Genomic DNA, 21846 nt, shown 5'->3' on the forward strand with positions numbered 1-21846 from the left:
ACTAGGCCATATTTAGCATTTGTGTGGCTCGGTCGGAACACACCCGCGAGCGTCTAGCGGGAACCACGTCGGGTGGCTCGCGCTTCTTCGTGAAAGCGAAGCGGATCTCGTTAGTAATTCGTGTTTTATGCCTGCGACGTGATGTATCGCTCCGGATTATCACTGGTCGCTGAAGAATGCATAATACCGCTGTATAGTATAGTATCGTCGCGGTAGGGTCCCGTCGTTCCGTATGCTAATGCACACATGAGCAAACCAAAGGAGACCGATAGTCTGAGCGACACACGCTCCGTTTGAAAAACACCAAGTGTACGTTCGTCAAGTTTACCTCGTCCGGGTTTACCTGTCCGTGGCGAGCGTGCACAGGTAACAATCGTATTTATAGTTGTCATCGTAATCAACGGAAATAATCCTACGGCTCTCGCTAATGATGTCAACGTCGGGGATGTGACGCAAAAACGTGTTGGCGTCGATTAACGCGCATATCGCGTAAATCTCAACGAGAGATAGTCGTGAAAACGTCGATGTAAATTTCCGACGGTCGTGATGCGCGGGAAAATGCAACGTTTGTTCCGCATCGTCACCGTTCGACGACGTGTGAAGTTGGAGGACGCGGCGAACATCTCTCTCGACGTCGACCAAGTAAGACGTTGGTCGGGAATGGGCAGCGTATTCGCGAAACTTCCGACGTTGAACGCACAATTAAAGCACGTGGGAGGAAGGAGAGTGATTTCTAAGCAGCGGGAGAGGGAAGAACGGAGCGAATTGGTGTGTGCGTGTGTGTGTGTGTGTGTGTGTGTGTGTGGATGAACTTTCGTAACGTGGCGTTACGGCGGCGTGGCGAAAATGAAAGCCTCTGCGCGACGGCGACGGCGGCGGTGCGCTCACGAAAATTGCGATTTCTGGTAGCGGTTACTTCTCCGAAAGCGTAATATGTAATTATTACGACGTTTCACTCGCGTTTCGTCCGGTGGCGGCGCGTCCATGCGCGGTGCTGACCATATCGGTGAAAACGCCTCGCGCTTGCCGCTCGGCAGCGGTTCGCCCTGGATCCGTATTTTCAAGTGCGGCCAACTTTCATGTATGAATTTCAGTTATTTGGCCGGATCGTGAAATGGAACGCGCGCGCTCGAGAGATCCGAGCGCGAGGCGCCGCTCGTGTCCTCTTCGTAATTTCTCCGGCCGAGCGATTCTGTCCCCTCCAAATTGCGCGCCAAATTGGAAATCGATACAGCTTCCGATCTCTCGCGGCTGAGCGGTCAAAAGTTTGAGCTTCCGTTCGGTCATGCGAATGACGCTGGGTTTCACATTGATAGCGACCGAGTGTTTCTCCGCGCTATCACTCGAGCTTCGTCAATTGATGCTTTTGTCAATTGATGACGAATCAACAACTATGTTTACGCGAGTGCTGTTTAATCATCATGATTATCGAGTTTCACGTTTGATTCAGACTGTGGGATTCTTCAGTAAAATTGCTCATTCGGTGTGTGATCTCCTGATTCGTTCAGGCAGCGCATCAGCTAATGACTTTACCGTGCCATTAACTCTACAGTGCGCGGAAGAATGAGGTGTTTCTTTTACGACAGCTATTTTAGGCAAGTAGCCGCGCGAGAACGGTTGAACATCTTCTCGAGTATTCTCTACGTCTCTCCTACGTGGTCTCCTTATTTTTCGCCGAGGTGACGGTCTTGGGAGAAACCGGAGGCTTGGATTTTAGGACGTAGGCAATGCCGACGTAGGCGGTGATCGTCGACGATCGGACGGCCAGTCTGGTTTCAGGGTTAACGATATAGGCCGAGGTGACCTCCACCGGGGAGACTCGTAAATTCTTATCGCGGGTGAAACGAGCGTGATCGCATCTCGGCCTATAAAAAATTCGAAAGGGGCCACATCTCCCGATGGTGACGCGTTGCGCGACGCCTCGATGCACTTTCGATCGAGGCTGAAACACTTTCGCCGGTCGAAATTAAGGAGCGCGCGCGCGCGCGTATCGCGTGTAAACTCCGCGAGTCGCTGTTTGATGAAGTCGGTGTTAACTCGATTGGCTCCACCGTGCAACAACACCGGGAGCATGAGAACGCCGGAATACAATCGTGAAAGCAACCCCGGGAAGCGGCTCCCTTCGATTGTCTCCCGTAGAAAGTAAACACGGCGGCAGGTAAGAGCGGCGCCGCCTCCTCCTCTCGAATTCACCGGCTCTTTCCTTCTCGTTTCGCTCGCGCGCGATCTCCGACTCGCACCGGAATTCGAATTAAGTCTTGCTTGCTTTTCACGCTCGGCTGACCGGACCGCTTTGGCAGACAGGACTTTTTTGTAGCTCCGGGTCGGAGCTGGATTCGCGGGACCGGAAGCGGCGCGACAGCGATCGCCGAAAAGCGTCGACCGCGCCGGCGCTGTTTCCGGATCCGACTTTCTCCGGCTTCAATCAAACGCATTCCGTGTGTGCTCCTTTCGAAACGAGATTCGCGTGCGCTCGCGTGCTTTTCTATGTCTGATCATGCTCATGGCGTGGGCATTTGTCTCGACTCAATTGCCGCGAGAAAGAGCGAGCGTTATTAATTCGCGGCGCGAGAACGACTCGCAAAAGGACGAACGTCTCCTTTCTTTCTTTTCCTCCTCTGAAGCGCTGCGCGCTCTTGTGTCATTTGACGCTTTCCCAAATTCTTTGCCCAAAGTATTTTTTGTCTCGAATTAGACTCGCGCGAACGCATCAACGGAAGGAGAGGCTTCATTATCATCGTGAATTTTAATCACCGCTTGAAATCCCGCTACGTTGAACTGGATTTTTAATCGCAGCCGGAGACACAACCGTGCAGAACGCGCACGTCAGAGGTCGATCCGGGGTCATTCAGCATCGCGCAATTATTGCAACATTCGCAACATGTATATATTTTTGAGAGTCCCAATTATAGTCTTCGCGCATCGGAGCCTGCTTTTGTCCTCGTTTCGGCCTCGAATCGTGAAGACACGGTCTCACGGACAGTTGTTAGTTTCATTATTTTCGAGCCGTAGCACACGCGTCGCAGCTGCCTCTCGATGAGTTCGTGCGCGCCGTCTGTCGCTCTCAAAGTCCCGTCACGAGCCTCTCTCTCTCTCTCTCTCTCTCTCTCTCTCTTCTCCCTTCTTCTATCTCTTTTCGCATTTGAATTTCTGTCTCCCGAACTCCGCCGCCTCCTCCACCGCTCACGGCCATTCCGGCCGTACCATAAAAATGAAAATTTTCGGTCCGCGGCACGAACGGCGAATGAGGATCGGAGCTCTTCAAAGCGCCGACGAAACAGGTTTCCAAAGACGCGCGAGGATCTGGATGCGTGATGCACCGATGTACACGTCGCCATAACGTGACCATCAGTCACGAGGATGTTGCCGAGGTAAGAGTAAAATGGTAGACGCTACAAAAATCGGAATCGCCGGCTACGGCCGGCCGGTCGAAGTCCGAGCGCTCGGCATTCCGTTCGGCTCCCGTCCCGACTACGACTATGCCTTATCCTGCGCATTATCCCGCCTTATCTCGCACGTCGAGAGCACTTACGGTGTTCGGTATTAGCCGGGTCCGCCATTAAGACGCATCGCTCGAACGGACGTCGTGCCTGGCGGATGGGGTTCTGCTCCGAATTTTTGCCCGATCGCAAGTCGCGATAATGGCGTGCATGTATGGCGAAATGGTACAATAATTGCGCGACATTGGATAACGCTTGATTGATACTCCGGCGTGCACTTTGCACATCTCCCGTTCTGATTTGAGACGTAGTTGCGACGCAAAAGGGATTTCAAATCGCTCGAAATTAATGATTAATAATTGCCGACGCGAGATAGCAGGATAGAAAGCGGGTCAATTACGAATAAATTTGACCTAAATATAGCTGACGTTAAACGAAGAAATAATATACAGCGTCTATATATAACGCTTGATAATCCACTCGTTTTGTTGACATTGTAGGAGTTTCTCGATAATTATCGGTTTATTTAGGTATATCGAGTATAACCGAAATAAAACCGGACCGCAAAGTGGAACTGAAACTTGATTATTCGTTTCTTTTTTCGTTTCATCTTTTTCTTTCATTTCGGACGCACACCGTGTTGCCACGCGAATGTCTCTCGCGCAAGAGGGAGAAACGCGACTGTATCGGATTCTGTCTGTCACTTGCAACGGTCGCAACCGCGAACACATCTTCCAGCAGCGGTAAAAGTTGTTTCCACAAAAACGCGATATGAAGATCGAGCTCTCTGCAATCAGCGCTGCTTCGCGGAGGCTTCGCGTTCTCGCTTTGCTACTCCATGTCTTCGCATGAAAATAAAAAGCAGGGGACGATCGCGGTAACGAGGAGATGTCGTGAGAAGACACGAGAGCGAAGAAAGCGAAAAGACATGTATGAGCGAGATTGATGAGTGAAATGTAATTTTATATGCTTACGTATATTTTTTCTATCATATTTGCAAATTTCTCTTGTGTCAAAAACACACAACATAACGTAACTTCACTTTTACATTCTGTAATGTAACTGGCTGTTTGCTCGTTTGCTTCCCTGCTTCGCTCCGCTTTCAAAAGCGGAGCGGTCGTGAAGTTACGATCGCGTTATTCTTGCGCGGTGGAGTTCGCGTCAATTATCGCCTCGTTAACGACGAGAGCGCGCGGCTTGTCGTCTATGCCGGCGGACGTCGCGAGAATTTTCCGCGACGCGCTCACTAGCTGCGCGCGCGAGCTGCGGCAGGAGGAAGCGCACGAGCGATTCCGCGAGATGAGCAAAACAATTGATAGCCGCGCGCGGAGGAAGCGCGGGCAATGGCGGTGAAAAGCAGGGAAAAAGAAGGAGCGGAGAGAACGTGGCTTGGGAACCTCTTGCTCGTCGCTCGCTCGGAGGCTACTCGCTCATCTCTACGAGTCGATCTAAAAACTTGCCGGCCCGAGGTTATTAACTGGCCTGGCGAACAAAAAACCAACCGGGGGAACTCCTGAATTAATTTGGCTCCGTCGCGGCCATGGGTTTGCGGTTTCTACTTATACGTCGTCTCTTGCGTAATCGGAGTTTAAAGCCCCGATACGTCGCGGCGATTCTTGCCGGCTGAATGCGTGCGCGGAGTAACCTCGCGCACTCGAGATTAACGTTCAACTTTGAATATTACTGGAATCGCACGAAATCAGGTCTCTCCCCTACTTGCGACTGATGAAATATTCGTGATGATGTGTTTTTTTTACTCGACATCGAGTAGATATCGGTGGCGCTGCAAATATGACAAATTTTTGTCGTCAAATGTCTGCGGAAAGTAATCGGAGATATTTATAAACTGTTTTTAGCACGTTTCCACGAATTAAGATTCCTGCAATCTTGGGAGACGTCGCGCCGAGTTTGAGTCACTTGCACGGTTGAACGAACCATAGCGCTTGCGGGATGGATTACACGTAATGGATTACACGTTACCTTCGAATGACAAATCTTGGTATTCCTGACGATTGCTTTAGACTCGAATTTAATGAAGATCACGTTCCGGGATGGAGGGAGTGACGACGCGGTTGCATAATACGAAACCCAGTAACCTTTTGTGTCTCCATGCAACAACGGTGCCGTGAACAGGTAATATATGCTGCTTCGCCGCGTAATAATGGGCGCGCGTTATCCTGTTAAGGTCACTTGTTCGATGGCGCTCGAACAAGTCACGGCGAGCGTACGTCGACGCATGACTAACATGACAAATCCTTCCTATTTGTAAAGCGCGTCATCCAGGTGGCTGTTCGGTCCTCGAAATATCCCTCGTATTGACGCGTATATATAAATTTACGCAAGTTTTAGCATATCGGCAGAATAACGGTTTACCGAATCGCAGGCATTCTGCTCGGAAAATTGAATGCGGTGGCAGAAGCAAGTCCAGTTGTGGACTTGTGAGCGTCAGGCACGTCGAGAGATCCTGAGTATAAATATTTGAGCCGTGAAATGGCCTCGCGGATGGATGCGAGTTTCACATCCCGAGTCTCTCTTTTATTTGCTGTAGACACTTTGAAATGTGATTAGTTGTGACACTGAACGGTACTTCAAGTATCTACTGGGCGATACAGGTTTCTGAAGGAGGGATTTCCTGATTGTTTCGAGCAGTGTATGTAAATTTCACGATTGGTTCCATTAGGCTCTTCCGAGCCTCGCGATAGAAAGACACACGATGAATATTATCGTAAATAATCAGCTTCTCCGAGACGGAATAGGTTTCGTGGAAGTGACAGCCTTTTTGAATTAATAACATAAATAACTCGTCCAGTCGACGACGGGAGAAATTTTCCCGACGCACGTAGCCGAGCGATAAGCGTGGAAAGCTGCGGGCGAGTTGCTGGCGAACAGTGCACGGTCTTGATACAATGAAAATACGATATCGTTCCAGGCGCGATTATGTCCGACGAAACGATTACGCCACTTTCGTAAAGATCCACGAGCGGCCCCACCTCCTTCTCTAGAGAGTTAAGTCGTTAATCACGACGACCAGCATGCCGTTAGCGTGCGAGAAAATGGAAACGGGTTACGGATATATCATCCGTTAATTCGCCTCTACCGTCCCCGCGCCGAACCTCGCGCGTGTCGCGTTAAGTCCCACGCGAATTCGCGAGTCCGTCGAGCGGTGCGGGGGGGCGGCCGATCTAGACGGACAAAAGCCGAAAGTAGCCGAAAGGCGGCTGTTCCGCGTCACGATATGCCGGAGTTCACATTTTATACCAGTCTCTCTTTTTCTCCGCCGCCCCCTCCTCCCCCTCCCTCTCCCTCCGCTTTCGCAATACCAAAATCTCTTGTTTTGCAATTTCGTGCGTGACATTTGACGCGTAGTGAAATCGCATAGAAAGTTGTTATTTCAATTGTATTTTATTGTCTATTGCGCGCGCGTATTCCGCGCATAACGTTTCCTTCGTCGTTACTTTGCATGTATACACGCGCGCACTGGACGAAATTCAATATATAAAAGTATAACGCCGAATCCGGAAATAAATAAATCCTGCAGAATTAATTTCGCTTCGTCACATTCTCCCCGTTTGTTTATAGTCAGTATTAATTTTTGTATATTGTGTTGTACCGTGCTGTTTGCATGTTCGACATTTTTTTATTTCTTAGAAAAGCACGCGCTAGATTCGATGGTTCCGACGTATGTTTTTCTGCGCTGAAGTCTTTTTTATTCTGCGCCCGCGTGTTACTTTAATCCCGCGGCGATCTCGATACGCTCGAAACGCCTTTCCACCATTTCACCGAATCTGACGGGCTCGGATATACCGTCGCGCATAACGCGGCCGTGCGGGCGAGTATGCAAATCCTCGCAGGAGGAAATCCTGATCCTTTCACCGCGCTACTGCGGCTTATAACCCGGTTGATCCTGATCCACACAAGCGGCCGCTTGATCACAATTACGCACTTTCAAATTTCGCACCTGGTGCGTTAAGCGATACGCCAAGTGTACAGAAAGTGTACGGAGCGCAGTTCCGTGTTATTATGTATTGAAAAGCTCGTCGGTGCCTCGCGAGCGAGGGGGCGAGTGGACGAAGAAAGCGTGTAACACGCCTGTAACATGTAACGAGTCATCGCGGCTTCAAAATTTACTCGACACGCGGCGCGCGATCTGATGATTTTCTACAAATTACGCAATTACAATCATGAGTGTCCACTAAGTCGCGCTTAGCATACTTTTTTCTCTCGTATCATTACGAGGCATGTAGTACATAACACACATAAATCAAACACATTCCATAAATAAGACCGTCGCATTTCCTCGCGAAATATCGACACAATCGGACAGCAAACATTTCAGACGTCGCACAACGCGCGAAATGACAATTAAATAAACAAATAAATAAATTAAATAACACTCAAGCGCGAGAATGTGTGTGTCGCCAGAGTGTCGTCGTACGTGTCTCCTTGATCCACTTGTCTCTTTGTTAATGAATTACCGTGCCTTCCTGCGACTTTGCAACGCGAGACGACGAGCGAAGGGCGCCGCTCCGCGGCGCGACGTCGCTCATTGCGCAGCTCTTAATTGACGGACATCAGCTACAATAGCCGATGCTACATACACCGACAATGGCTCGTCGCGTATCCCCCGTGTGCTTTCGGCTCTCTTTCCACGAGCGTGTGAGAACGCACCTCCGTCATCTCACGAATACAATAGGGCGTCCTTGTTGTTCTCCGCACCTTGGCGTGGCGCTCGGTGCGCGAGCGCAGGAGCGAATCGATGACGATGCCGCTCTCGACGAGGACGGTCTCGAGTCGAACAACAGCGTGTTGCGATTCAGCGCAGGTTATGAGCGTGACCGTTAGTCAATCAGAGAGGCTCAACCGTCGGCTACCTGGCAGGCCTCGGCCGCCGGATCACACTCGGTGACCCACCGAAAAGCGCGCGCGTGCGACCGGGTTGAGCGTCCCTGAACGCGCGCCGTGTTACGCCACGTTTGTAAAGTATGTCAATAGGAGAGCAAACAGCGCCGCGATATGCTGCTCCTCGTGTCTAACCCACTCACCAAAAGTGACGTACGGGACGCACGTGCCGCGGCGGATCTCGACGTTTTACCGCGGTTTCATGCTCCGCTCGGACAAACAACGTCAAACTGACGGCGGTTTTACTCGGGTTCAGAGTTCGAACATGACGAGCGGCGCGAGAGAGACGAGCGTGCAAATGTGAAAATATAAACGGAGTGATCGAGAGTAGGAGTTGTTCAAGTTACGAGTTACGGCTAACCCTCCCGAGAAGTACAACAGGAGAATTCGAGGAGAGTAGGAGCTTGTCGAATTTCGAGCTTTCGCACTCTAGAAAAATGCTAGATTTGGTCTCGCGTTCATCATGAATTTGTTATCCATTTGTTTATTTATTTCAATTGAAACTCGATTTCGGATTGTCCCTCTTTTTCTTGCCGAAGAAGCGAATCGAAGATCTGGACGATTGACGAGGCACCAGTCCGGGCCGCAGATCAAACACTGTCGAATCTCATCGTAATTCATTATCCTCGCTTACACAAAGTGTCGAAAGCACGTTCGAACGTGGTAGTCGCTCTACGGGGGCGGGGGGTTCATCATGTCGCGATGAACGTTCTCTCGCTCGTGAGAAACGAATTTGTCGCGATAATGAACAATTAGACGCGGCTTTCATTCGGAAAGCGCAATCAAAGCGCGCGCTTTGATTTATGCGCCGAGGAGGACCGCGCGCTGTCGCGGTGAGCTCGCCGAGAGAACCGCAACGGGTTAAAGTGCACGGAAAGAGAGAGAGAGAGAGAGAGAGAGAGAACGCACCGCTCGCGATGAAAAGTTCCCTTCTTCTTCAAGGCTCTCGCGAGGCACTCGCTCGTTCCTCAACGAGCTCGCGTAATTTCTCAGTGCCTCGCTACCGCGACCGCGAGGTTAATCCGAACGTCCACGTCCGCGTAATCGCCAGATACCGTCTTTCATGCCGGCGCAATCGTGTGACAGTTCCTTTCTATTCGCGACGCAGGGCAGAAAAGTCCCGTAATGCGACATCGTCGCACGGCCTCCGTGGTGGCTTGTCGCCTCTCGGCTCATCGACTTAGGTAATTAATACCGGTCTGGGTGGTGCAGATCGGAATGCGCCGTACAGACTGGATTCTAACGTACCGGGACGCAGGTATTCCGGCGAATACCGCCGCTCGAAAAGACAACGAATAGTTTCTCGGGGACGACGCGTTTGTCTCACGAACGCGCGGCGTTCGAAGGGGACCTTGAGAGCTCCGCGTTACGCGGGCTTTGTCACTTGCGTTTTGGAGTCGCGATCAATCATTCGTTAACATCCATTAACGTCGAGCGTCCGAGGGAAAAATCGCGCAAATAATTGTCGTAATTGTTACGTGTTACGTATATCTCGATCGGCTCGGAGTGGAGGCTTAAATCAACATGGCTAGAACGAAGTCTCCGCGGCGACGTCCGCGCGATAAGTCAAGTCCCATATCTCACCATGAGCAGCGTCCCCGATTTAAAAACGAGCTGTCCGTTAAGCCAGTGGTCCGGTCACCTCGTTCGGCCGATTAATGAATTCCCGTCGAGCTCTCATCGTCGTGTAAATTCCCACCGCGGCATTAAGCTGAATGCCGAGACGCGCCGCGCCGCGTCGCCGTTGGCATTGTCATTGTGGCGTTTCTTCATCGCGACGATTGGGAGAGGGCTCGCAATGAAGCTGAGTAGGAGAAGAAGACGACGACGACGACGACGACGACGACGACGAGGAGGAGGGCGTGGAAGAGGGTGACCTGGTTGGCCCGTTCGCCAGCGAGGAGCGAACCGTTGGCCGCGCCGGCAAAAAACTTGGGGAAAATGACCGGCGCGACTCTCGGCGACCGGTTCGCGCGAACGACTCGCGCTATCGAGAAGAGGAAATGCCGCTCCGTCCCGTTCTTGCCGCTTTTCCAAGCCGGCGAGAACTCGTTCGCTTCCCTTGCCGCCGATCATTATATGTCGCCGTGCAGCCGCCACCGTTACTGATCGCGCGCGCGTACTCAATCCGGCTGCGCGTAGTCGCGCGAACACCGCGGAGACTTGGGTGACTTGGATGCCTGGCGGGCGATGACGTGTCGCTCCGGCGCGGCTCGATGCGACTCGATGCGAGGCGACGGAGCGACCGAGCGGCCGAGAGAGCCACCTTTGACCTAGCTTCCAAGAAGACGGGCGACTCGGTTGGATCGCTGGGAGGTCGAGTTGCATCAGGTGTTAATATTTTTCTCCGTCCGTTTAAATGACGCGAATGAGTAGGACGCACGAAAGGCGTTTGCACTGAAAATAGAGTCGCACGAAGCAGCAGCAGGCGACTAACAACCTGCTTCTAGCTCGGAATTAATTAAACCCGATTAAATATATACGAGTGATCTACTTACGTTATCATATGAAACGTTTTTTTACATAAAACATATCTGGAAATTGTAGTTCCTCTCGAATAAAAATAGCCTGGGGAGGGAAGGAACAAGTCACGCGACGTTTCTTCCGCGGACAGAGCTGTGTGAAAAGTCCAGTCGGCGATTTTATAGTTCTCAGCCGATCTGCATAATTAAATAAAAATTCGTTCGCTTCTCCGAGCGCTGGCCTAAGAATGCCGACTTGGTGCAGGATACATTATCCCATGCGTGACATTGCGCTGCAGAACGGAACGTGTCCCTTCCATGCGTGCGTCAGTCGCGCGCGTTGCATATGTGCACTCCTATGTGTACGCAGGAGATGCCCGTGCACTCCTGCCGTGTGTAGTGGAGGCTATTAACCTTATCCGCGGCCATTGTCTTCGTTTCCCGATTACCAGGCAGCGTGCTGCTCACGATACGGCTAGGTTACCCATTTAATAATCGACTCGCGCGGCCAGAGCGGCCTTCGTTTCGGCGCAGCGCCGTATTACGCCCCCCTTTAGAGGCGTGCTTCAATTCGCTTCTCGCTCTCGGAGAAAAAGCCGATGTATCGAGAGCGGGAGAGAGAGCGAGAGAGAAAGAGAGAGAGAGAGAGAGAGACGATGCGGCTAAGTCGCGATTGCGACACGATCGCGAGACCCATAAGGAGCGCGACGCACTTAAATATGACGTTCCACTGAAACGGAGCGTGAACGTCGGCCTCTTGATCGACGGCTCGAGACCATTACCTGAAGGCGGCACCGATTCGTGCTGCGAGCCGGCACGCACATTCACGCACACCCGGTATATGTATACGTGAGAGGAAAGGCACTTTAACGGAGAGGACAGCGACTTCTCGGGCCGAGAGACAGACAGACAGAGAGAGACAGACAGAGAGAGAGAGAGAGAGAGAGAGAGAGAGAGAGAGAGAGAGAGGAGAGGGAGAGAGGAGAGGGAGAGAGGAGAGGGAGAGAGGAGAGGGAGAGAGGAGAGGGAGAGAAAGAAAGACGGCGCATTACTGCGCTCACCGCGCGTTCACCGTCGTGATCATTTATTTGGCAGATCCCTTATCTCAGCGCGCAAACAAATTGCCACGGTACTTTCTTCATATCGGGTAAAATGCGCGCGCGCGCGAATGTACTCGAGTCCGAGTGCGTATCGATAATACGGATAAAAGGAGCGTTGATAAAGGTTGATGAGATCCCGTCAATAGATACGCCGCGGTTATATATGCCGATACGACGGCGCTTTCTCCGTGTCTGCGTTACGGTCGGATTTTTTGAATTGATCAAATGTCACGAAGACGCGCTCTTCTCGGGTGCGCGCGGTGCGCGGAGACAATGAAGAGTTTGTCCCGGGGTTGGGGGAGCTCGGGCTCGGTTCTAATTAAGGCCGTTTGATTGTGCCGTCGTTATTTCGGGTAACGAGGCTGAGGTGAGGGCTCGACGCGACAGCGGTGTCGCGTTTTATCGTCCTTCCCAGCTATTTAGTAATAATTCATCCGAGCGTGGGTGACTCTCTCGCATCAAGGTCGTTTTCGCAACGACGACGTCGGATTTCGAAGGCTGGTTTACCTACTTCGAACTTTCATCGCGTCTCGTCGGGGGATTGGGTCGCGCGGACCCGAGAGAGGCATTACACCGGGATACTCCGGCGCTCGATGCACATTTTCGCGGCTGATAAATCGTCGCGGGATGTTGTTGACATTCGTAAAAATTGCTACGCCATTAGTGCGCTACGCACGACGTGGTGGGATATTTATTAGCTGCGTGCGACTTTAATTCGCATCGCGATGCGAAAGTAGAATTCGAGCTGTTGTGTAATTGTGTGTAAGTTTTCGAAGCTATCTCGACAAAAATTCAACTCCGGTGGGCCGGTTGGGTAACAACGATTTATACTTAACCGCCATGTAGCGTTTTTAACGACTCAGCTTTGACACTTTTATTTTAACGGTCGTTTTTTAATCGCGCACGTAGAGACATAGAAATTATACAGTCCGATTACTTGTCGGGAGAACCGCGACTCTCTATAGGTGAAAGTACTTTGTCGCAGCGCGGCGGCGCGATAAATATACGAGTGCCTTCGGTGTCGGAATACCGTATTTATAAACGATACGATATCCCACGCGTACACTCGACGTTTACGAATGCCGACGAGAGCAGGTGTCACTTTACGCGCGACGCTTGTTACCCGAATGACACTTGCAGGTACGCGCGAGGAATTCCTCCGGCCAGTTCCCGATTCGCCTGCCCAAACACGCGACGATTCGCTCGCATCGACTGGAGAACGTGACGACTTGTGTGCGACTTGTCGTCTCTTTAGCTGAGCGGCAGTTGATCCATAGCCAGCTAACTGGGTCGTGGAAAACGCGAATCGCCGATACGAGGATACGAAAGGAGGCGGCTGGATCGCTCGATTTACCAGGGAGAACCTCGCGAGTAGTTTTACTTTCTCACGCGAGGAAAATCGCGAAATGTAAATCGCGCCGGATCTCGAGCGTAAAGGCCTATTTAAACGGCCCGATTTTTTATACGTTGCACAGTTAGGACGTTGCACGTTCCACAAATTCGTAACTTTCGCCGAAATTCATTCGTTTACGCCATTCGCGACGCCTTTTTGGTGTCGCTGCTGTTGACGAGAATGACCGACCGTTACGATTGACATTTCGGCGAATGAACGCTATCTTTATTTCTACTATACTCCTCGCTAAGTCAATCTCCAATGCAAAAGCTATTTTTTACCGTGGAATTCCGTGGCATCTACCGACTCGTCTATCTTTTGCGATCTTTTTCAAATCAATCTCGTTTTATGTCCTATCGCGTTTTATACTCCGTCTGAGCTAATGGTGACCGATTTGCTCTCTCGAGTGTTCTCGCACCGGCGATCGCGTGCCGGCCGCGTTCTCGTGCATTACGAGTCGCGCGACATCGGTATCGACGGCATTCCGTGCATTCGTGCATATCAGGGCTGGGAGCAGACGAGAGAGGTATCGTGCGCAGGTATCCAAAAAGTGATTGGATTCCGCAGTAATTTGCATGGTGTTTGCATGGCATTAATATGAATGCACGCACGTACGCGCAGCACCTTCGTTCTCGGCGGCATGAACCGCCGTGGCAGCGGAGCCGAGCCGAGCGGACAAAGTGTTGACTTTTTAGAAATCCGACTATACCCTTGCATAATTTCACGGATTGTCGATTACTAAGAATTCATAAGGAGAACCTCTCGCGAGCAGCTCGCATGTCGCTTTTTCTCATTTATCTCGTATAATCGCTTAACGGTAACAACTTGTATGTTTTCTCCACGACTGCACGACTGTTGAATTTTTGTGCATACATTACGATAATATAACCATGTATTATATCACGAAAGTAGAATGTCAAAACTGAGAGAGGCTCTTTCCGATGTAAAATCGCAACTTGAAGAGAGATTACACTTACGCTGCCTGATTCCAATCCTCGTCTGTCTCTTCCAACTGCGAATTCGCGTCGAAGAGCCCCTCTCATTTTTCTTCGTACAACGACGATATAGTTTAGACTCTTTAAAAACTCCCATCGCCGCATCGGACGGCTCGTTGTTTTATCACTTCGGGACTCGTGATCTTCATGTCGTACGCCAAACCGAAGAAGGCGAAGAAATGGATGAACATCGATGTGATGTTGATTCCCTTTCCAAGCCCCCCTGACCGGTAGTCCCAAGGAAACACGTGGTGATAGTTGTGCCAGCCTTCGCCAAATGTCAGCATGGCGAGGCTAAAGTTGTCGGCGGGTCTCATCGATCTTGCGGTGAAAAATGAACGCTCGTGAAAAAGATCAGCAACCGCCGCGTAGCTTCGATAGATGATCGCAAACAGTTTGCTACTCAGGCTCGCAAGTCGAGAGATGATTTTTCGGCCCGTCTGATTTACTAAAGACTAGATTCTTCATTGGTGTCGACGCCATATTAACGACGAATTCGCCCGACATTTTGTCGTAAATCTTTATCTTGCGGTAAAATGTCAGAAATATCAAATCGATCGAATTTGTCTTCACACGACTTCAATTTAGCCTCGATATGATTTCGAGCGGATTCCTCATCGACTTGTGTACCTTCAAGCACGTACTTGACGATGCGACGGATTGTCACGTACTTGTCGTATGGTCTCGTGCCCCAAACGTACGAATGAGCGAAGGAGTTCACCATCCAGGTGCTGTTGAGATTCGTGCAATATCTGGCGAAGCTGATGTGCCACGCGCACGAGAGCGTTTCGTTCCAGAACCAATAGGGTATCAAAGTCGGCAGGATAAAGCCGAAAGTCGGCATCAGCCATTTGTACCACCTGAGACGAGAAAAGAAGGTACGATACATTAGCCCGGTCGGTGGAATAACGACGAAGCTTCGATTAAAATATCGTTCACGCGAAAAGAGGCTGCCGCCCGTCGTACTTCCTCTGGAAGGCCACGAAGGGATCTTGCGCGAGGTCGGTGCAATCGATCATTTCGCCCTTCGCTTTGACCTCGGGGTGCTTACGAATTAGGAGCCAGCCGATGTGGGAGAAGAATAGTCCCCGGTTCGCGTTGTGCGGGTCCGCGTCGGTGTCGGTGTACTTGTGATGCACCCTGTGATCTCGGGCCCAGCGGTAAATCGTGTTCTAGCAAGCAAAACGCACCAAGAGTGGTCGGTACCGCAGCGTGATGTTCGCGCGGCGACGAACATGAGATTTGTGATGCGAAAGAAAATGCGTGATGTGTTACGAACGGCCTGGAAACGCGAGCTTACTTGATACGCGGCGCTCTGGAGAAGCATCAGGATAAGTCTCATCGGCCACTTCGCCTTGTAACTCCGATGGGACCACAGTCGATGAGCTCCGGCAGTAATGCCTATCATTATGAAGAGGGTACAAACGGCGTCTAAAAAAAGAAGTCGCAAACACGTGGATAATACGTGGAACGTTTTTCGATGCTCGCGCTGTGCCCTTTTTTCGACACGGAAGCATCGGAATCGTGAGATAACACGAAGAAATAAGATACGTACACCAGAGAATGGTCAGGTATTTAACGTGGAGGAACAACATCAAGTACATTCCGTAGAGGCCCGCAAGGTGGATATAGATGAAACTGAGGAGATTCTCCCAAACGATCTTCCACTTGTAATCGTTCCTTGGCTTTTCCAATTTTTCCGTCGATAGCCCGTTACTCGCAGACTTGTCGAGTCCCATTGTGAATACGTTTGAGACACGTTCGCGATATAATACTGCAAAATTGCAACCAATGACACATTTATAAAGCAGTGGTTTCCGACACAGTCAATTCTGCATATAACAATGTGTGTGATTCTTTTTCTTTCTGCAAGAAACTTGCAGGAATGCGATAATCTACTCCAACTATCATCTCACCTACGGCGTCGTTTCGCTTCTCTGTCTGCTGCGTCCTCCTCGACTCAGCGTTGTCGAGCTACTGACGATTATTCGGCTCGACGAAGTTATACGTACATCGATTATGCATTGTAAATGTATCTGTATGTTGTGTTCTCAGCGGAATGGGATAATTAACGAGTATCGTACGAGTATCTGATTGACCACGTATTTGCATTCGATATATTTAGTCGGCATTTTAATTGAAGTGACCGACGGGATAATTGTTTATTAATATTTCCGTTAAACGCGGTTAATTATTCTTGTCTGACGTGTCGGCGCAAAGTCCACCGAGAATCTTTTAGGCTTTTGTGCAGAAGAATAAGTAATCTGATGTACATCGCATTTGCATAGTGATTTTCTTTTATTCTGATCAAAAACTCGTGATATACAGGGATTCAAACTAAATTTCAAACAGGTAAAAAACAGGTAAAAAATCTCGAAAACTATGAAAGATATTAAGAAAAGCTAAAACACATGTTCCATGATTTCGAAGGGGAAAGAGAATGGCTTTCCTTCAAACATTTCAAAAAACATTAGGCGAATAAAAAAATGTTTCAGACAAAAGTTGTTAAAATTAATTAGTAGAAAAAGAAGATATAAATAAAAAATTGGGCTTTTAATTTTAAAAAATTAAATTGACCTTCAACTGAATCTTGAAAATTACCTCCAAATAAAAAACTGACAATGCCATTCTCTTTCCCCTTCGAAATCATGGAACACGTGCTTTAGCTTTTCCTAATATCTTTCATAGTTTTCGAGATCTTTTACCTGTTACGTTTGAAATTTAACACCCCGTGTGTAGCGGACGCGAAAGAAATATATGTAGGCCAATTTTTTGATGAGGACTTTATATTAAGATATAGCATAATCATGTCATATCTTAATTTATTTCTACACATCCCTCAAATTAAATAAAATGTTTCCGTTGGGCATAAAAAATCCTTCGATACTTTACTACACGTTGAACCCGCATATTTATATACATCCGTTTGGTAAAAAAACGGTTTATTGACATAAACGAGGCCTCCTCGTATGTGTCGTCTGAGTGATACGAAGACATTTGATTTAATTCGATGTAAATGAAAACAAATTAAGATAACATTGTATAGTTAATCGCGGCACTTTGCTATTCGCGCACGGTACGTGGCAGACGAAAAGGTCTGCCGCGATGATTGACGCATGTGAACCGCGCGTGCTCGTCACGGGTAACACGCAGCAAAGGTCGTTCGTTCCCCGCGCTCGAAGAGTTCAGAGTCGCGTTCTACGAGCGGCGAGAGAACACGAAGAGAGGAGACGTCTGACTTTCAGACACACGCGCGCGCGCGAGTTCTTTCACATTAGGCAGGAAACTCGTCCGTTTTCTCGCTTGACGTCGCGCGGAAAGGTAAAAGCGAAGAAAGAGCGGAATCGTGCCGGGGCGCGCCGCCGTATGATAAACGCGAGCTAAATAAGGCCCACGAATTTTTCCTCGTCATAAGGCGGTCACTCGAGCAACGCCGAGACCGCTACGCGCCGCCATATGATAAGTGCGAGCCAAATAAGGCCGTCGAATTTTCTCGTAATAAGAGGCTCGCCGCGCGCAACAAGATCGATCGCGTACGGGACGTGACCGCGTTAACCGGTCCGACCTTGACGAGATATGAATCAAGGATGGCGAACTCGCGCGGAAGAACGCGCGTTACCAAGGATTCAGGCAGGATTCGGCCGGGCTCGGCCTTGCGGCCGAGATTGGCGCGCCCTGGATTACGTTCGCCGTTTGTGTCGCAATCGCGCGTGTGTCGGCGAGAGATCCTAATTGTAATTAACGACGACAGAATATATACGTTATATAACACGGGAGGATTAATCATTAATGCGACGCGAAGAGGAATCACGGTGCTGGTTAAACTCCGCTGGCCGATATGCAGAGCACAGTCTTCGGTGAGGATTTCGCGAGCGGCAGGCACGCAAAAGTGGCACCGAAGAGGTTAATCGTCGGGTAACCTTGCCTCGCGCGTTGCTGCAACCGGTCATTAGTGAGACGGATTAGTTTCATCGGGAGGGATATTCCGCTAGCCGGCCTACACAGCCGAGAATTCATCTGCGGCGGCTGCGTTCCTCGGATGATTACTCACGCCGGCGGTGTGTATCAACGACGCGCGATAAATTGCGTTCTATTCAGTTAAAAGCCCGCGGAGACGACGCTCGTAGGCGCGCTCTCGCCCGTTTACGTTTAACAGCGACCAGAGCGGCTCGCGTGTGTAACACGAGCTACATAATGTAGCGGCTATAAACTGTACACACGGCCGAGGAGAGCGAGCGACGAGCGAGCTCGGCCGGCCGGTCTCTCGTTTGTGTCTTCGGCTCCGAGGAAAGAGACCCGAGCTGAGAAGAAGCGTTATTAACGCGTCCTAATTTTTACACTACATTCGTCGACCTCCCGCGGAGCTGATACTCCGCCGACAGAACCGTCCGGCGGTTTAAATTACCGCGCGCACTAAGGGCGAATCCAGCGTACATATCGAGAGCTGCGCATTCGCGTCGCACACTCTGCACGCTAAACGCGGCCGTCTCTGATTCTCCACCCCGGCACGCTCGTTCTTCTTGTGGAAGAGGCACAAACTCGGCCGGCCTCGTTGCGGATGCCTCGCGATGCATTATTCTCCGCGCGCGCGCGCGACGAATCATACGCGCCGCGAGAAATATCCAGCGCGTTCGAATTTAGCGCGACGGTATCGGCTGTGTTACGCAACGGTGCATTTGTTATTAATGGCGCCGCTTGGTACGACGGATGACGGATGAAAGTCGGGTTTCGAGTACACGCATTGTTAATTTTATCTCGGCTGATCCGTGTTGCGAGATAGTCACGGTCGAGCACGTGCTCGTGGACGACAGCGTTTGTCGTGCGTTTCGGTACGTTTCTTGGCTCGGGCGAGTCCTCAAAAATGGGCACGACGACGCGAGAGAACGGTTGTGGCGAAAATGGCGAAAAGCTGCACGGCCGGCCGTTTCCTGGATCATTAGGGTTATCGTGCGCTGATTGTTTTTCGATCTTCGATTGTTTCGGACACTCGAGCTGTAACACGAACGTCCGTCTTCAGCGGATCGCCTCGCGGAACCTAATCTAATCTGCCATCACCTCTTTCCCTTTTCGTCGGCATGGACTCCTTGGCTGTCAAATCGAACAGAGGAAAATCACCGGCGACACTCACTGACCTAGGATGTAAGACGAGAGTTGCCGGTTGGTCTGGTTGCCCGATATGAAAGTGATCGGGCCCGCGATAGAGCCGCAAGTGGGTCGCAGCGCGCGACGAGGCTCGGACTGGTCCCCTTGCGAGAGAGACGCCATAAAATTTCATTTCATTTTTGCGCCCTGTCGAAAGTCTATTTTGCTCGGTGCGGCTGGTCGTTGTTTTCCGTTGTGCTCGCGACCTACTTGCGCCCGGCGAGCTCTCGTTCTTTCCTCCATGTTGTTACTAGGTGCGCAACTAAGTTTCCGGGTTTCACACATGGATGGCGCTAACGACACATGTAGTCGACATACATGTCTGAAGTTGTGTTTTTTTATAGCTTGGACATCTGTTAACAATATCCAGTCGTAATACCAACACATATCGCAACGCAAAAATATTTTTTCTAACGACGAAGATGTCGAGTTTTGTGCCAAATGAACAGCATTTGCGGGAAGCTTTGCTTTTCTGCTTGAACTTGAAAAAAAGTGCAGCTGAAGCACGTCGTTTGCTTGAGGAGGCCTACGGCGAACATGCACCATCGAAAACTACCTGTGAAGATTGGTTTAAACGCTTCAGAAGTGGCGATTTCGATACTGAGGACAAGGAGCGCTCCGGAAGACCAAAAACAATCGAGGAGGCCGATCCGCAAGCGTTATTGGATGAAGATGATACGCAAACACAAGATCAACTTGCGGAGGCATTAGAACATGACTCGCCAAGGTATTCCCAAACGTTTACATGCCATGGGAAAAATTCAAAAGGAAGGAAAATGGGTGCCGCGTGAGTTGACTGAGAGACAGATGGAAAATCGAAAAGCCACTTCCGAAATTTTGCTTTTGCGGCATGAAAGAAAGAGTTTCCTGCATCCAATTGTTACTGACGATGAGAAGTGGATATATTTCGAGAATCCCAAACGCAAAAAATCGTGACTTTCACCTGGCGAAGCATCAACATCGACGGCACGGCCAAATCGCTTCGGAAAGAAGACAATGCTCTGCGTTTGGTGGGACTAGAAAGGAATCGTGTACTATGAGCTGCTGAAAGGAAGTCGGGCGAAACTGTCAATGGACATCGCTACCGAAAACAACTGATCAATTTGAACCATGCATTGCTCGAAAAACGGCCAGAATGGGACACGAGACACGAACGAGTGATATTGCAGCACGACAACGCTCCGTGTCATCGCGCACTTCCATCGTCCAGGACACCATCGAAACGCTGAAATGGGATCTGCTACCGCACCCGCCGTATTCGCCAGACCTGGCCCCTTCCGATTATCACTTGTTCCGGTCGATGGCGCATGGCTTGGCTGGGCAACACTTGGCCAATTTCGAACAAGTGCAAAATTCGTTGGATGAATGGTTTCGGTCTAAAGACGCGTCGTTTCGTCGTCGCGGTATTCATGTATTGCCAGAGAGATGGCAAAAATGTGTAGCTAGCGAGGGACGATACTTTGAATAAACCATTTTCTTGTATTTCTCTTGAAATTTTCTATTTTTCATTGATAAAAAAAAACCCGGAAACTTAATTGCGCACCTAGTAATTGCAGTTAATCGCCAATTGTATCGAGAATTGTCCCGTTAAATACCGTGCGGTGGTACTCTCGCCTTTTGGCCCCTGACTCCGACTTGTCGCGTACGAATACGGACGAGGTAATAAAATTAATAACGTATTAAGGCGAGGTGAGGTCCCGATCGATGCGCTTCACTCGAGTTGAATGCGTCTTTCGGCCGAGGAGAGGGATAATCGGCTCTGCGTCTTCCTTCTCTGTAAAAGCCACTCTTGCATTAGGCACTGAGCAAATTGTTTATTCGCCGTCCTAATAGCGAACGCCCGGCGAGATGCTAATCGTTTACATCGCGGCGTGTTTCGCGCGCGTGCTGCCGGCCCATCAGAAATGCAATCAGCGCTCGCAATTATAACGCGTAATTTGCGATATTCTCGCGACCGCAGGCGGGTCGCGAATAATTCCGCAAATAAATCCTTCTTATTTTTCGCGCTACCGTGGCTACTCGCGGAACGACTGCGGCGGTTTATCCTACTGCATTGTGCTCCCCCCCCCCCCCGCGCTCTCCGCTCTCCGAGGATCATCCTCGTCGTCGTCACTCGCGGAAGACGCCACTCTGCTCTCGTCGTCGTCGCATTCTAGTTCTCTCCTCTTTCACCTTCGTGATCGTACCACGAAGTGCTGAATTTTCCATTGGACATCGAAATAAAAAGAAATGCACGAAGAAAAAGATGGCTGAATTTCTGAAGGAATAAAATAAATTTGTAAAGAATCAGGATCCGCCGTTCGAGATAATTAAGAGGTCGCTCGAGGAATCGGCAAGTCCGCAGGGAGAATCTCGCGACGTCCAGCGGAATATTGCCTTTCGACGCGGAGGATCCCGGGATCCCAGAGAGAAACG

The 21846-nt window shown here is 50.2% G+C and overlaps 2 protein-coding genes across 4 annotated transcripts in view; one reads left to right on the forward strand and one right to left on the reverse strand.

Annotated features, from left to right (window-relative positions):
• The window catches only part of RhoGEF64C (Rho guanine nucleotide exchange factor at 64C), a 106130-nt gene that overhangs the window by 41086 nt on the left and 43198 nt on the right, over positions 1 to 21846 (forward strand). The gene's annotated exons all lie outside the window — the stretch shown is intronic.
• LOC105191580 (acyl-CoA Delta(11) desaturase) lies at positions 11869 to 16360 on the reverse strand. The gene is made up of 6 exons (XM_011155097.3): positions 16206 to 16360; positions 15845 to 16063; positions 15590 to 15720; positions 15256 to 15461; positions 14961 to 15149; positions 11869 to 14610 (listed from the first exon to the last, which is right to left on the reverse strand). The coding sequence occupies exons 2-6, from the start codon at positions 16026 to 16028 to the stop codon at positions 14373 to 14375; spliced, it is 948 nt and encodes a 315-aa protein (XP_011153399.1). The 5' UTR covers positions 16029 to 16063; positions 16206 to 16360; the 3' UTR covers positions 11869 to 14372.

The sequence above is a fragment of the Harpegnathos saltator genome, unplaced genomic scaffold (genome assembly GCF_003227715.2).
Source record: "Harpegnathos saltator strain DR-91 unplaced genomic scaffold, Hsal_v8.6 scaffold223, whole genome shotgun sequence".
NCBI classification, from domain to species: domain Eukaryota; kingdom Metazoa; phylum Arthropoda; class Insecta; order Hymenoptera; family Formicidae; genus Harpegnathos; species Harpegnathos saltator.